Source organism: Rutilus rutilus, assembly GCF_951802725.1.
Source record: "Rutilus rutilus genome assembly, chromosome: 1".
Classification (NCBI taxonomy): domain Eukaryota; kingdom Metazoa; phylum Chordata; class Actinopteri; order Cypriniformes; family Leuciscidae; genus Rutilus; species Rutilus rutilus.
The window spans coordinates 37,751,322-37,768,878 of record NC_140209.1 but is presented as its reverse complement, the minus strand read 5'-3'; the positions used below and the strand labels follow the sequence as shown (position 1 = coordinate 37,768,878).

The window sequence follows — 17,557 nt, the reverse complement described above, 5'->3', positions numbered from 1 at the left end:
ATCAAATGTTTTCAAACATCCAATTACACCAACACAATAACGTAGTTTCAGAACTATTCACCCCAAATCAATAAAGAGAAGGTCTAGTACAAACAACTCCACTGACATAGCAGGTAGAGCAAGACAGACTGTCCGTTGTGTTTTTATCAGTATGGTGTAACATGTCCCAGCTTGTGGGCATTTCTGTTAGTTTCAGTTTGGTTCTCTCTGTTTAAAAGTCTGTTATGCCTCTCTGCGTTCATCAATCTCTAAAACAGGACCTGGGACACGCCCCCTTGCTCCCATCATAAATATGTAGTTACATTCTTGCAATAATCCTAAATATACACAAACACAGTGTAAGGAAGATCATAAAAACAAATGTAATCAAACTGAAGGCTCTAGCTCTGTGCGAGGGGCATGTTGTGCTGTACAGGTGTGCATTAGCAGGAACGTGCTTCTCTTCTGTGCTAAATGCTAAAGGTGGGGCACTTTTATGCAAAGCAAAGTGGTTATAGGCTTAACCTTCATCAGGAATGAAAGCACTGCACTCACAACAGCTTATGCAATCAACAGACAACAGATCATAAAATATGTCCAGCAGTGAAATGACAGAACAATTAGAAAATCACTAAGAAATAGCCCTAAAATGAATTGGTTTTGTTCTAATGCTGCCATTACAACTTCTAATGCAATGTTAAAGGAAAGCAAATGACCAACTGAAAGCTTTTAAGGAAACTGCTAAATCAATAGCACTCCACTTGAATCCAGCTGTGTTATAAACATATAATTAGAGGAAACAGAGATTCATAGGCAACCATATATAACCGTGTAGCACATTTAACAGTAAGAGTTTTGGTGTCTACATGTCTATCACAGTTTGTTTTGAATATTTTGCATTCAACCAGCCATTTTGTTTCAGATTTCCTCTTGCACTATGGTTTAGTAATGAAGGCAAGCAGAGACAAGATCACTTTGAGCAACAGGCCAGATCGAACCTACAAACTACAGACACAGAAATCTGCTGTTTTCAAATAAAACTAATCACAATTACTGTAAAATTAACCCTAACTTAACACTTACCTTACCTTTAAAAGAAAACTTGAGACATTATTTACTTTATTAGCCTTTTCCCCAATTGAGAGTGTCTCTTTAATTTGTTTGTGTAAGATTTAACTAACATCTGGGGATATCAAATCCTTAAGCTTCATAGTGTTCCCACCAAGTTTATGGGTTAATTTCCCAGAGTCAATTTGGATAGAAGCTTCTACCAAATGCAAAGAACTGTAGAAACGGGATGGAATTGGGTGAGGCACTGGAAAAGTGGAAATAGAAGAAGAGGAAGAAAGAAAAATAGGACTAATTTAAATCCAGTAAGTCTGATTCAGCCACAGACAACTAATATTGTCGGGCTGACTATGGGAGATTCCAGCCTTACCTAATGCATAGACATGCACATTGGTTCACCAGACATAGGAAATGAAGGGTAAGACCAGCGGGGTTGTGAGTTATTAAAACAAGTATAGTCATTCTCTAACATTCCCATCAGTCTATTTTAATGGTGTCTGGATAGTTAATCAGTTTCCTTATGACAACCAATAACAACCATGTGCAGGATAGAGTGAGCAAATGATGGGAAAAGATAAACCGAGAGACGGACGGAACAAGTTTGTATATGTGAAGTATTCTGCAGCAAAGACAAGAATATACAAGACGAAATGGAGAACATGACAGCAAAGAAACCATTGAGCAGTAGGGACTTACCTATAAAAGGAATCGACGCGAGGGAGTCATCCTCTATGGATAGTGGTGGCAGGTTTCCATTCGTGCGACGATGAGAAATAGCACTTTCTGCTTTGGCAGGGGGCTCCGTAGGGTCAGAGGTAAAGAGTAGAGGGTCACTGGAGTCAAGTGCTATGGCGTAATGTGGATGTCGATGGGTGTTCGGACCCCTGCGGCCAGTGGGTGGTTTCTGCCTCAGAACTACTTCCTGTGTCTGGACTTCACCTGTTGGTTCCCCTGCCCCTCTGTCATGATTAGTGGGTCGGTAAGTTCTGTCTTGTCCTTCAGGGGGGGTGGGAATAGCAGTTGTAGAGGAGGTGGTTGGTAGGGCTGGGGAAGAAGCGGCCGAGGGCGGAAGTCCCTCTGGAGGACTGGTTTTGGGTGTGGGAGTCCAGAGGCGTGGACCTGTATAAGAGGGGTCTCTAAATGACTGGGCCTGCTGCAAGATACGGCCAGTCTTGCGGTTGAAAGAGGGGCTGTAGCTACGGTAGCCAATCGGCTCCTCATCTAGACTCTGGCAAGAAGGCAAGCGTCTTGCCTGTGGAGCTGCCTGCTGAGGTTGTGGAGTCTGAGATGAGTATTGGTGTGCTGCATGTGTGAGGTTTTGATGCTGAGGTGTGTGTTGATGGTGTTGGGGTGTGTGGTGTTGTGTTTGGTGGGGCTGCTTTTGTTGGTGTGACTCTGCGTGTTGCCCACAATGCCTACCACGTCTCGGATATCCTTCAGTTCTGTTTGGGGGCTGCTGGACCCAAGTGGATCTTTCAACTCGTGGTGAGAGAATCCCCACAGCTCTGTCGAGAGTTTCCAGTGAACGTCCCGTGTGTCCGTACCGGGTTGCTAGAAGGTTTTCGGAGGAATTGTGCCCATAGCCCACCGCAGATGGGTGCTGTCCATACGCATGCTCGCCATGCCAGTCTCCTTGGTTCCAGTAGGGATCAGCGTACGCTGCAGAGCTCTGCTGAAGCAGTAGCAATGTGTCTTGTGATGCACTGTGGGGAAAGCCTGCTTGCTGCGAACGCCTGGCCCTACCAAGCTCACCCAGGCGGTCCTGTGAGAAACTCCTATGGCGTGGGAGCATGGAGCGAGAACTGGATCGCTCCCGTTCTCGCTCACGGCCTGGTACCTGGCTGTAGTACCAGTTGGAAAGGGCTTGTTGGGTATGTTCGCTGCGGCTGGATGGGGGTGTTGATGTTGGCTGAGAAGGGCTTCCCTTGCGGCCTCCAGTATGCCCCATGGCAGAACCCACATTGTGGTTGGCAAAATGAGCATGATGCAATGGGCTCATAATTCCTCCTGAAGAGGAAGATGATGAGTGTGAACGTCCTCTCATTTGTCCGATTGCTTGTTGTCCCCTGTCAGTCATTCCATACTGGATCTCCTCAGTTCGGTGTGCAGGGCTACTGTGACTAACACCTCCTGGCTCACAGTTCCTGCCCTCAGCTGCCCAGACAGCGTTGCTGGAAGTGACTGTCCGGTTGTCAAGGGGCGGAGAAGGACCAGAGGAAGAGCCGGGCCAGCGGCTCCAGTTATCCAGCTGGTTCTGCCCCATGTATGAGGAAGCTGGGGCAGGGGAGGGGGAGTACCCCTCAGGAGGCTGGGATATTGTACGTGGAGGGTAGAGAACAGGGGGTGGTGGAGGAAGATTTTGGGCCTTTCCTGTATATGGATTGTTCCCTCTTAGGTAGGCATCATGGGAATATGCCTGAAAGAGAGAAATACAACTTATTTAATTCTAGAAGAACATAAAGGGGTGGCTGAAGTTAATGAGAGTGAGAAAGTCCTCAAGGGGTATAGGTGAAAAGTTTGTAGAAAAAAGTGGTCATAGAGATTACATTTCTATGACAATGAGACACCATCACGATATACTGATCATGCGATTGTGTCATAATAGAGTTTCAGTGTAATACTAGCTTATGCAACTTTTCAAACACTAACACAAACTAATCTAAAAACATTTAGGTGACAGGGATGACTGCTAATAATATAATGATTTTAATAAACAGATTTGGCAACTGTAACTTCAATGATCTGAAAATCATCAGGAAACAAAAAACTGAAATGTATATATTCATTGAAAATCACCTGCAAAATTAAATTGTCTTGTTTTAAAAATGTTTGAGACTTAAATATTGATGAAAAAAAAAATATATATTTTGCAGTATAATGTGCAAGACATTGACTCCAAAACTCCAACAGATTTGTGTGACTACTGTGTGGCTGTAGAGAGGAAGTCAAGCTGACCAGAAGCACCAGCCTTCCATCAACACTAACCTCAAAACACACTGACACAAACTCAACATATGCAACATTAAGAATTTATTAACAAATCAGAGACATGGCTCGCTGACGAAAAGCTGTCTTGACTGCAGACAAGCAAATCGACTAACACAGCATAGTACATGCAGTCTGCTAATACATGCAAATACAACCAACACAGAGAGAATTGAAACTCACTAATCGAGAGAAACATTCCTTAAAGCTCAAATATGTCGAACGGCTCTCTTTTTCTTTATATTGTTCTCTTAACAGCTTGAATTTACCTCTTATGTCCTGATTTGTGCTTTCTCAAATTCATGTCTCGTTGTCACGTCTCTCTGTTATTCTCGGTATCTCTTTTTTTCTTTCTGTCTATGGTGAGCCCTACCCAACCCAACGCTCTTGAACTCCCTCCTTTCTCTCTCCCTCTCTCATCGTCTCTCCACCCTGTGGGAGGGGCCACATATCTGATGATGTCATCTCTGGAATGTAGCTGATGCGGGTGTAAGGAGGGGTGTGTAGAAGGACAGAGTTAAGGAGAGAAAGACATGGAGGGAAGAATAGTGGAGTAAGGAGGAGTGGGGTCCCTTGGGAGGCTATATGGGTAATTTGCCTGGCATGAGTGCCCTCGTACGGAGATTTATTGAAGTGTGTATAAAGCATGTGTATGTATGTCACACACATGTGTAAAGGTTTCCCTTTGCCTTTGGTGAGTTGCATGTCCAATCTTGTGGAACCGAAGAAAATATGCGAGTGGGAATGTTTGAGCGCTGTAAGAATGCATACATGTTTGTGAGTATTTGTATGTTTGTGTGTGTTAATCGTATGACCGTCTGCATGCTTACGACATGACTGATGTTTGAGTTCTTGCATGAAAGCGCTCCAAAGACACTGCTGAAGCAACCAACTGACTCACACATTGCTCTATAATGACTACTACAAGATATTCGAGTTGTTAAACCCGTGCTTTTGCATTTAAAAGTGTGGGAAATGTGAACACACCTTTGAGGTTGTGGGCTTACTAGCCATACTTTGGAAATAAAACTAGACCAAGAAGTTACCTAAATTCTATACTCTAAAAATGCTAAATGTTCACATCACAAAATATTTTCTTAATCATTATTTTTACCTTGTTCTCCAGTAAAAAATACAATAAAAAAAGCCTTAAAACAAGATACATTTACTTAACCAAAGTGACAAAAGACATATATTAAATAGATTAAGCATAAATTGAATAAAATTTTAAGCTTAAAACAAGAAAAATAAAAATCTTAAAATGATTAAATTTATACAATTTAGTTATATAATATAATATAATATAATATAATATAATATAATATAATATAATATAATATAATATAATATATGCACTTCTTAAGACAGTTAGGTACACGTATATGAGTGGGTGTATGAGAAAAGGCAAAAATGCTCAAACGTACACTTACCAGCTGCAGCACATCATCGTCCTTTGGCATGATGGAGAGCTCCAGTACACTCTCACTGAAAAGACAAGAGAGCATGAGATTCAATAAGAATATATACAGTATGTAGTGTTTACAGTAGAAAACTTTTATAGTTTCCATTAATAGTTTTGGGTTGAGTTCAAAGCCACCCTTTACATTGGGGTCAGTTCCGTCCGATTATCTGTAATAACCTTTCTAAGTCATGCACATAATCGTCCAGACAGCAAACACTGCCTGAGGTCATCCTGCTGCATAAAACATGCAGTATGTCACAAATTCACACATGAACATGACTCATGTGTAAATGTTTAGCAATGTAGTTCGTTCAACTCTAAACTCAACCATTTAAACAATGTTGTAGATCAAGACATCATATGCATTTACTTCCCAGGCTAGACTTAATTTTCATTAGCTCACGCAACAAAGTGGAATGAACATTTATTTTTATTTTGTATTCTGAATGGATTATTTGATGCTGTTTGACTTGAGGAGCTCACCTGTTCTGAATCAGTGCAATGACCTGTGAGTACGTTTTACCCAGCACACTCTCTCCATTCACTTTAACCAGTCTGTCTCCTGCAAATTCACACACAAAAACACACTTATATGGCAAACATTTAAAGCAGGGTTTCCCAACTGATTTTTTGTCTAATGTGCACAGCCACCAATAAGGCTGAAGTACCCCTTACAAACCAGAAATGTGTTCCATTATACTGGATGTCATTTAGCAGAAACATTAATATTATTAAAGTCACTTAATACCAAAACAACCAGTACTACTCACACATTAGCAAATACGTAACTGTCCAAATGTTTATGGTCAGTAAGTTTTTATTTTAAAGAAATTAATATAATTTAGCAAAATATTTATTTTAAAATATTTTTATTTCAAACTTTTTATTTATCAAAGAATCCTGAGAAAATGTATCACTGTTTCTACAAAAATATTAAGCAGCACAATTGTTTTCAACATTTATAATAATAATAATAATAATGTTTCTTGAGCAGAAAATCATCATATTAGAATGACTGACACTGAAGACTGGAGTAATGATGCTGAAAATTCAGCTTTGACATCAAAGGAATAAATACAACTTTAAAACTTAATAAAATAGAAATCAGTTATTTTAAAAATTTACTCCTATTTGACAATATTACTGTTTCCACTGTATTTTTTATACAATGCAGCCTAGTTGAGCATAACATTTTTTAAATATTCCCCAAACTTTTGAACAATATTGTACATTTTGCTATTAGTGTCATCAACACAAAAGTATTTATTTACTACAAAAGTATAATTTATGAATCATTTTATAATTGGGCTTAGTGTTTTTAAAGTTTATTTTTCAAAAGCAAACTTCGCAACATTCTTTACATAGAACACAGTTGAATAATAAAGATTAAGTCGACTCATTCCATGTGTTCACTCTGTTTGCCTTAGATGACGGGTGTGTTTTGGGTTCATGTCAGGGTTAGGTTATGGGATCAACTCAACCAGCGGCGGTCCGTCGGAGGAGTCAACAGAGGCTGAGCCTTCCATTACCAATCATATTAAAATGCAATAATCAGAGGTAGAGCATGATCTGTTGCATTCATTGACCGTGTTTACATGGAAGATGTGCGCACGGGCTCCTCGGAAAACTAATTTTCTGCAGACTTGGATCACTCATGTAGTTCTACACGCCCCCATGCGTATTATCTGATTATGCAGTTAACTGCTCTTAGCTCCATGTAACAAATACTGTATATCCATTCAGTTGAATTTACACCAAAATGATCACATACAATAGCAAAAAAAATACACATAAAATAATAACCTGGACCTAGTAATAGGAAACATTATAATGTGTCTGAAATTAGTAAGGCTATATTAATCTATCAGAGATCATTTATGTGTAGGAGAATAGATACTTGGAAGAAATATGGTAAACATACTACACTCTTGCATGACAGCAGGAAAAGAAAACAGTTTCTCGGTTTCTTTCTCAAGTTCAAATTTACTCTGTTCATAGACACTCTCGGTTTGTCTGAACACAGTGGTCCACATGCCATAGCGGCGCTTCAAAAATGTCTTAGCATAGTGACATAATAAGACACATTCCTGTGAATCTGTGACGGGCGCTAAAGAAGAAACAGATCATCTTCGAGTTAAATGGGCAAGTCATAACAAGAGATCACATGTGTGTGCACACGAGTGCACCGGGTGGGTATAATCAAAGCTAAAATCATTACGCACGCAAAGCCATGTACACGCACACCAAACACAATGTGTAAACTGTAGATTCAAAACTCTTCAGAACTGAAACCGTCAACGACAACTATAGTTATCTTGACTTTCCACTGAATTTCAGGGTAATGTGAGATTTGCACCGCCTAGTTAACTTAGTGAAACTGAAAAACTCAAGGCCTTCTCACTCCAACTTGAATTTGGTCCAATCATCATTATGCGATTTGTCTGTTCAGACCAATGTGTAAAAAAAAAAAAAAAATTCTCGGACAGTAGATGGTGCTTATAGAAAAGCAAAAATACCTTGGTTACACAGGTACACAAAAAACTATGCAAATTCCTGTTTCCGACACTCGCTTGTCACAGAGAAGAAAAGTTTTCAAGCGGCCGTTCAGATTTTCGTACTGATTTTTGTATTTGCTATGATGTTTAAAAAACAACAACAAATACAAGAGTACAGAGACAAGAGAGCCGGATCTGGATTCTTCCTCTGCTATTCACTATCTCTTAATAAATAAGTCTGTTCATGAGGGCCACCAAGTCTTAGTTTTATGTACCGCCAGCGGCTCTGGGCATGTGAACAAAAATGTGAATCTGATTGGTTGGCCAGTTTTCTTTATAGTTTAGTTGAATCTTTTTGGTCTCTCTTAGAAAAAGATTGTCTTGGGCAATCGAGAGAGCAGGACGACACACATACCATCAATTACAGTCCACCATACAGTTACACTCATATCCATTCAACACAAAACAAAACACTGGATAACATTTCCAAATGTCCAAATCATAGTTAGATGGAAATTACAACCTCTCTTCATATATATATATTTTTTTGTGTGTCAGACGTTTGTATCAGTCTGACTCTGAACAGACACATTAACAGCTATTCATTGAAATTAAAATGTTTACTGCACCGAATCTTCATATCAAACATTTGTGCGAACATTGGAGTGAACGGGCCATTAGTCTGCTGTCATGTCGTTTCTATGAACATATAATTTCAGCTGCACACACACAGTTTTCTTCTCTCTTTTACCTGTACACAAGCCGGCCTGGTGGGCGGGGCCTTTCTCCCTCACATTCTTCACGAAGATGGTGTCCATGGGCTCCAGACAACTCCGATGAAGCCCTGCACGAAACACACAACACACAACCCTGTTCACAACCATAGACAAATACACTCACCTAAAGGATTATTAGGAACACCATACTAATACTGTGTTTGACCCCCTTTCGCCTTCAGAACTGCCTTAATTCTACGTGGCATTGATTCAACAAGGTGTTGAAAGCATTCTTTAGAAATGTTGGCCCATATTGATAGGATAGCATCTTGCAGTTGATGGAGATTTGTGGGATGCACATCCAGGGCATGAAGCTCCCGTTCCACCACATCCCAAAGATGCTCTATTGGGTTGAGATCTGGTGACTGTGGGGGCCATTTTAGTACAGTGAACTCATTGTCATGTTCAAGAAACCAATTTGAAATGATTCGAGCTTTGTGACATGGTGCATTATCCTGCTGGAAGTAGCCATCAGAGGATGGGTACATGGTGGTCATAAAGGGATGGACATGGTCAGAAACAATGCTCAGGTAGGCCGTGGCATTTAAACGATGCCCAATTGGCACTAAGGGGCCTAAAGTGTGCCAAGAAAACATCCCCACCACCATTACACCACCACCACCAGCCTGCACAGTGGTAACAAGGCATGATGGATCCATGTTCTCATTCTGTTTACGCCAAATTCTGACTCTACCATCTGAATGTCTCAACAGAAATTGAGACTCATCAGACCAGGCAACATTTTTCCAGTCTTCAACTGTCCAATTTTGGTGAGCTCGTGCAAATTGTAGCCTCTTTTTCCTATTTGTAGTGGAGATGAGTGGTACCCGGTGGGGTCTTCTGCTGTTGTAGCCCATCCGCCTCAAGGTTGTGCGTGTTGTGGTTTCACAAATGCTTTGCTGCATACCTCGGTTGTAACGAGTGGTTATTTCAGTCAAAGTTGCTCTTCTATCAGCTTGAATCAGTCGGCCCATTCTCCTCTGACCTCTAGCATCAACAAGGCATTTTCGCCCACAGGACTGCCGCATACTGGATGTTTTTCCCTTTTCACACCATTCTTTGAAAACCCTAGAAATGGTTGTGCGTGAAAATCCCAGTAACTGAGCAGATTGTGAAATACTCAGACCGGCCCGTCTGGCACCAACAACCATGCCACGCTCAAAATTGCTTAAATCACCTTTCTTTCCCATTCTGACATTCAGTTTGGAGTTCAGGAGATTGTCCTGACCAGGACCACACCCCTAAATGCATTGAAGCAACTGCCATGTGATTGGTTGATTAGATAATTGCATTAATGAGAAATTGAACAGGTGTTCCTAATAATCCTTAAGGTGAGTGTACATAGCACATAGTAAATTCATAGTTTGTACAAAAACGATAGAAACTACAGTGGCTCTAAATACGACCCAGGAAAAAGAATCTGAGATTCAAAATCTAATAAATCTAATGAAAATGAGCAAAGATTATGTACATTTTTTTTAAATATTGATGACCATTATGATGTAAAATGAGTAAAAAATATTTCAGATTTTGACTATTTCTAGGTCACTAATTAAATAAGTAAATTAATGAGACACTTTATAAAGACAGTTAGATGCTCTTCCATTGAAGCTCAAGATGCTCTTTGGATCACCTCCAATTAGGGATATTTGTCTTTGACAAAAAAAAACAAACATTATACTTACTTTTGTTAATTTAAATTCACAGTACTGTTGTTTTCTTTTCTTTTTTTTAAAAGAAATAAAACATGTAGCCTTATTTGAAAACTGAATAAAGATTAGGCAAAGAAAGGCAAAAAAATACATAGTTTCACTAGTGGACTTCACTGTACAGAGACACAAACACACACATACACAGATGTTTAGATTGGCACTGAGGAATGTGTTTTGCTCATACTGATGCCAGTGTCTCATCATGATGAAATGATAAGATGAGGACAGACAGACAGTAACAGTCAACAAACAGGTTGAGGTGGTAATACTGAACTTATCTAGTAACTTTGAGGCTTTCATTTCACATATCTGTGTGTGGACTGTGTGTAGTTGCATGTGTCTGTGTGTGTGTGTGTGTGTGTGTGTGTGTGTGTGTGTGTGTGTGTGTGTGTGTGTGTGTGTGTGTGTGTGTGTGTGTGTGTGTGTGTGTGTGTGTGTGTGTGTGTGTGTGTTTGTGTACCTCTATATGAGTAAGTAGTGCTGCACGATTATCGTTAAATGATTGTGATCTAAATAAAAAAAACACCGTGATCTTATTCCTAAATGACAATGATTCGGCTGTCTATTAAACCTTTGACAAGTACGATCACGGTGGAACATTCACATTTTCCGCTGACCCGAGAGAGCAGTTGTCACATACAGGTATGAAACAGCTTCACAAACAGTCTTTTCAACCACAGTATCATTATTTCTGTGTTACAATAATTCAAATTATTGCAGAAGTAAAAGTTTATAGTTCGGTTATAACAATGATGTCTATGGTAGCGATCAAAATAGAATAAATCACCTTGTAAAAGTAACTTGACGCTTCAAAATAAAGATTGTAGCAAAAACACCATAACGCCAAAAAGGGGCGAGAAATTACTGTTAATTTTTTTTTATTTGTCATTAAATCGTTACTTCCAGAGATTCGTTTTCTGGATGTTGATTCATCCAGTAATGAAACAAGTGAAGTATTTATGAGTGAGTGGGGGGGAAGCAATTTTCTAAGCTTTTTGTTCAAAATGTTGCTTTTTTTAAATGAAACTTACCTACATTAAAGTGTTGATGAGACAAATTGCATGAAGCTAGAATAAAACTCATAGGCTCTGATCTTTCTTTTAATATATTGCATGTTCAGATAATATACAACAAAATATTCTGGGCGCCATGAAATTGATCAAAAACTGGATATCTGGACATGCATTTAATTTTTCTGTTTTCTATTAAATCTGTTTCCATGTACAAGTACATTGGTATATAGCACTGCGATAGGATATCTGTTTTGTTTGATATGGAAATGATTAAACATTTTTCATATGACAGAACTTGCAAATTATATGGTATACATCTCATCAGTTGTGCTCATTCCTGCAACCCTGCTTCAACCAGACTGATCTGAACGCAAATGGGCAACTTCAGTGTGCATGAATGGAAACTTGCTCTAGGGGGTGCAATGCAACAAAATTCCCTGATCATTGACCATGTGACACTAAATTGCTTATGCCACAATTTAATCTAAGATCAATCACTGAGAGATGAGAGAAGATAGTATGTAAGTGGAAGAAACACAGAAACATTTGAAAAACAAAGTGTTCATCAAGCGACGCCAAGTTTAGTCAACTCATAATTTTGAAGATGAGTGACCAATCATCTTCAAATGATAAGAAATGGGTTGAAATGACTGCAATTGACACGATGTGAATGAGACTTTTTAAAAACAAAGAAATATAAAAGATAGACTCACCCTTTCCATTCCCATTCTCTTCATCCTAACAGGAAACAATAAGAGGAGAGTTAGATCATTGCAAAATAACTAGACGGCCTTAAACTTAAATGATTTAATAGTAATTTACAAAAGACACAATACTTAAGCGAGTTATTTTCCTCTGTAATAAGTACTTAAAGTAATCATATAATAGAAATTATAGTGCAGTCTTGGAGTATTTAACAAAAAGTGCTCATCAAGCTTTTTAAAGTTTTAGTTTCACCCAAAAAATTTTTATTCTGTCATTTTTTACTTATCCTTGTGTCACATTTTAAAAAACAATATGCCTTTCTTAGAAGGCAAAGGGAGACATTTTGAACAAATATGCTGGTTACTGACTCATTTCCATGCAATTACAATGACTGAGGATGAGAACTGAGTCTGCACATCTACATTATTTTTAAACGGAGTCTAAATGAACCACAGCGATATCAGCCCTGACTCTGTCTCAGCACTAGAGGTCAGCACTGGGACTATGGACCCCTCTAGCAGTGAATTTGCTGCTTTTAGCCACAAACATACACAAACACACCTTCTCAAGAAGAGCCGCAACCACATTATCTTTCCATCTGTGCTGGAAATGACATAGTATTCATAATATTTATTGTGCATCTTTATTTACAACAGACACAGTTTAGATAACACACATGCACAACCTTCACAAAATAACCAGACTGCAAACCAGAGGCTCAAATCACACACACGTGCAACGCTGATCAGGCAGTTTAAAGTGGGCAGCCCAATGTTTAGTCTGCGCTGACTGGGCTCATTCCTAACAAACTCACACAATACTGAGGCTTTGCCGTGCCGGGAGAAAGACAGACAGGGGGGCAAACAGATGGGTTGGGAGTGACGGACAGTGACCACAACTTTAAGGTTTATAATCAGCATCCAGCCCACAGATCAAAATGTAAGTCCACGTGTGCATTAACTAGAAGCTGATGTGGTGACAGACGGAGAGAGTCACACAGTCATGTGACCATGTGGACACTGGGAACAGTGAAGAACAGAATGGACCAGAACACATTGTCCCAGCAGGCCTGGTACGGCCCAGCCCAGCTCAGAGTGCGTGTGGTACCAGTCATACACAAAATAGGCCTTTTGACTAAGAAAAGCAAACAGCAGCTGCTCAGAGAAGAGATGACCAATCATAATGGGGCTTTGTTTCTCCATCATCATGTACACCCACACACACCATTCAAACATCTATAGCCCGCTCTCAATAATATACACTACCGATCAAAAGTTTGGGATTGGTACGATTTTTTAAGGTCTCTTCTGCTCACCAAGGCTCAATATTGAACGATAGTATATGGCCTATTTATAACATAAAACTGACAAAGACACTTTATGTCCACTGTATTTATAACATTTAATGAGACACATAGTAGTGCACCGTAAAACAGTAGAGCACCGTTTGTTTCGAGCAGTGATATTAAAACTAACTGGTTTTATTGAAGTTAAAAAAGTATTTTATATGACTGAATCAGGCTATATTAGGCTACATCAACAATGTAAATGGCTTTTGATAATTGAAAACAAAATAATTAAAAGTTAATAACTGCACATATCTACATATTACAGCATAAAAAAGAAGTTCCAACAATCAGATGTCATGTGACCAAACATGATTAGGCATCTCATGGCTTTCTTTGTATAAGCTGTCCCTTTTTTTAAAGTTCATTAGCAGGTTACACTGTATGTCTCCCTGCTTCTTTGGTCTTTTTTTCTCTTTAGAAAAAGATGTTAAAGGAAAAATGATGCCAGTCTGGCTCTGAGTTCTCCGAGGTCAAGTCCAACCACTATTGCTAGCGAGGCTTAAACCCTTAAAAATAAAGTTCCTGTTAAAACAAAAGGGGGTTTAGATTCTGATGCCAAACATTTGTCTTTTTAAAGCTTCAAAAATGTAATAAAAGCATATTTCTTAAGCCCCAATATTGCAAATGGTTCTTCATAAGAAGGTTCTTTATAAGAACTTTATTTTCTTTAAGATAGATGGCCTTGAAGGCTGAATGAGCACTCCTTAACTACTCTTTGTAGTTGTAGAGACAGAGACAGTTTGTTGAGTTTTGTATCTTATTAGATGATTTCAGTTGTTGAATGATTGATTAGTCAGGGGTCGATTTTGTGATAGTTGGCAGGCATCCTCACCTTGAAACTGGTGTGCAGGGCAGACTCTGGCGGGTAAACGATGAAGTGACGTAGCGTAAAACCAAAGCCCTGAGAGTTCTTTTGGAGCACCAGTGTACGTGGACCCTGCCAGGACATGCCCAACCCATCTGCCCCGCTCCTGACCACCGGCCGAGGGTTCTCACTAGATGAAGAGGTCCCATCTCTCCACCCCTTTGCCTAGAGGAAACACAAGAGAGATATCTGAAATTAGACATTCGCCATTGATACGCGCAGTCCAAAACTACTATTCCATTGGGATTACATGTCACATAGAACATTGTATCTAATGCAAAAGTAGTGCATGGCACTAGCAACGCCAAGGTCATAGGTTTGATTCCCAGGAAAAGCAAGAACTGATCAAATGTAAAAGTATACCTTGAGAGCAATGTAAGTCGTGTTGGATAAAAATGTCTGCCAAATGCATAAGTGTAAATGAAATGCATCTATGTTGATGAACACCACATTTAATGTGATAATTGGTGAATACTCTTGGCAGATAATTGCAAGAAATAACACCCTGTTGTTCCAAATGACCATCCCAACTGTCAGTCTACTTACGCCACCTGTGCAAACAAGACGTGGGTATGTGAGGAAAAGTAACTAAAAGGGGGAGGGGCAAGGGAAACATTTCACATTTGGGAACCATGATGTCATTTTTGTGACGTCAACATTCTCTGAGGAATTCTTAGAGGCCACTAACAGGAACATCTCTTATTAGATAGTAGAGATAAAGGCCAAAGATCTCTACAGAAATAAAATAAAATAATCCCCTGAATACGGGGACAAAAGAGGTATTAGGTGGGGTATTATTTAAAAGGTGACATCATCATTCCCCTAATTTTGCAAGAAAATACCTCTTTCCTCTCCAACCTAAAATCAACAACCTCACCAGCCCTGTGGTTTTACTATAACAGGAAGTGTCTGGTTAGGGCAGGAAGTTCCCCAAGGACGGTGCCAGTCGCCATATACATATAGCCTATATATAAACAGAAGGGGAATTTTTGTTGTCGTTGTTGCCAACTCACTTTATACAGAGCAGACATGTACTTCTCAAATCTCTGCTCTTCACCTCCCGTTACTCCTCACTTCTGTCTGCACTCAGCAGAAGTCCTAGTCTATAATCCAGCGGTCCTGACACCGACCGCAGGCTCACCCCCTTTCTGTTTCTCACTCTATTTCTGTCTCACACGCTGTTTTCATTTGGCTAGGCTTATGTCTGAACCTTCTCTCTTTCACTTGCATTCTTACCAACTTGCACGCATGAACACACACACATAGACAAATGGTAACAGTCCCGCATATTGTGTGGAATGATGTAATGTTTTTATTTAATTTGCTTTTCCCTTAATAAAGGGATAGTTCACCCAAAAATTAACATTCTCACCCTCATGTCTTCAAAAGCTGAATGAATGTACTTCCTCCGTGGAACAAAAAAGGAGAAATTAGGCAGAATGTTCAAACTGTACTTTTGTATACAATGAAAATGGCCAAGTCATTTATCCACTTCACATTAAACAGAGCTGAGGTGTCGTAGTAATGACTGAAAACAGTCTAAACCATTTAATGAACAAACACAAGAGTTTAAAAATATTTTAAATAAGATGCATTTACTTGAGAAGCTAATTTGCACAGATATTGCAAAGATATTAAGAGACTTGTCTTTCTCCACTTAAATTCTTCAGAGCTTTTTGCAGAGTTCATGCGCGCGTGGGCCTGCTCAATGGATTAGAGAGACAAATAAAAGTGAAAGACACAATAAGGCTGTGTAAGTGACAGAATGAATGTACAGGGGCATGTGTGAATTCCATAACATTTACCGTTAAGCCAGAACATGTTCAGACAGAGACGGAAAGGCTAGCTTTAGAAAGAGAAAGAGAGTCTCCAACAGGCTCCAACACGCAGGTTTCGACCACAGGGTTCCTCCCGGCACTGAGAATACCAAACCCTGTTATTACCCCCCCCAAAAACACACAAGTGTACACACAAACACATGCACACATGTTGGTCCAGTAATGTCCAACCATTTAAAGCATTAAACTTTTCCTCCACATTCTGTTTTTTGTCATTTATGTTTCTTCATCACTAACTTTCTAATGGATTGGAAACGTGATTCTCTAGGGAAACCGAGTACTAAACTCAAACTAGTCATCTCTTTGACGTCAGAGAGACCTCCAATGTTCTCCAAGAACAAGACCATTCCTATTAAAGGGATAGCTCACCCAAAAATGAAAATTGGCCCATGACTTACTCACCCTCAAGTCATCCTAGGTGTATGTGACTTTCTTCTTTCAGACGAATACAAGCAGAGTTATAAAAATGGCCTGGCTCTTTCAAGCTTTATAATGCCAGTGAATGGCCGGTTTCTGTTTTGAAGTCCATAAAAGTGCATCTATCCATGATAAAAGTAATCCACACGGCTAAAACTTTATAGACTAAAATAACTAGCTTCCAGCAGACGGCAGTACGCATCGATTTACGGCGAAAGAGTAACACTTTTATCATGGATGGATGCATTTTATGGACTTCAAAACATAAATGGCCATTAGAAACCTTGGAAGAGCCAGGACATTTTTTTATATAACTCCGACTGTATTATATTGAATGTCATATATACCTAGGATGGCTTGAGGGTGAGTAAATCATGGGCTAATTTTCATTTTTGGGTGAACTATCCCTTTAAATCATCAAGCTTTTGAGAAGTTCACTGACATGTTGCAAGCCAGAAGATGTACAAAGATCCAACGATGTCCTTGAAATATATATATTTAATATATTTTTTGTCCCATTTTCCAGTAAAAATATGTAATTTACCTCTGAAGTCAAGTACTAATATCATATTCAATTTTACATCTAAAGTAAATGTATAACTTAAAGTAGGATATTTTTAAATGGAAAACAGACAAACATTGTATTTCTTAAATGAAAATGATCTGCTTCACCTGTTAAAATCATAGTAGTGTTGTGCACTAGAAAGTCCTCTGATGACTTCTGCTTAGCATCCAACATTCATTCAGGCTAGAAGTTAGGCTGAGGTCATAGTTTACGACCAGCTGATGATGGGTTAACACACACCCGACACATTTTTCTCTGGTGGTGACGTGTTTCTAGCGTTGATTCAGGGTAATTTGGTCATAAATCAGGGAAAGAATGGGAAACTTAAT

General features: G+C 39.4%; 1 protein-coding gene across 7 annotated transcripts in view; it reads right to left on the bottom strand.

Annotated features, from left to right (window-relative positions):
* The window catches only part of arhgap23a (Rho GTPase activating protein 23a), a 67,974-nt gene that overhangs the window by 15,898 nt on the left and 34,519 nt on the right, over positions 1-17,557 (bottom strand). For 5 of the 7 annotated variants that reach the window (XM_084388692.1, XM_084388691.1, XM_084388688.1 and 2 more), the window contains exons 2-7: positions 14,376-14,573; positions 12,204-12,228; positions 8,741-8,833; positions 5,978-6,056; positions 5,457-5,517; positions 1,744-3,463 (exon numbers count right to left, since the gene is read on the bottom strand). In XM_084388692.1, the coding sequence (XP_084244818.1) occupies positions 1,744-3,463; positions 5,457-5,517; positions 5,978-6,056; positions 8,741-8,833; positions 12,204-12,228; positions 14,376-14,573 (2,176 nt within the window). Of the gene's footprint in view, positions 1-1,743; positions 3,464-4,301; positions 4,391-5,456; positions 5,518-5,977; positions 6,057-8,740; positions 8,834-12,203; positions 12,229-14,375; positions 14,574-17,557 lie in introns of those variants that run through there. The other 2 variants (XM_084388689.1, XM_084388693.1) reach the window with 2 other exon arrangements.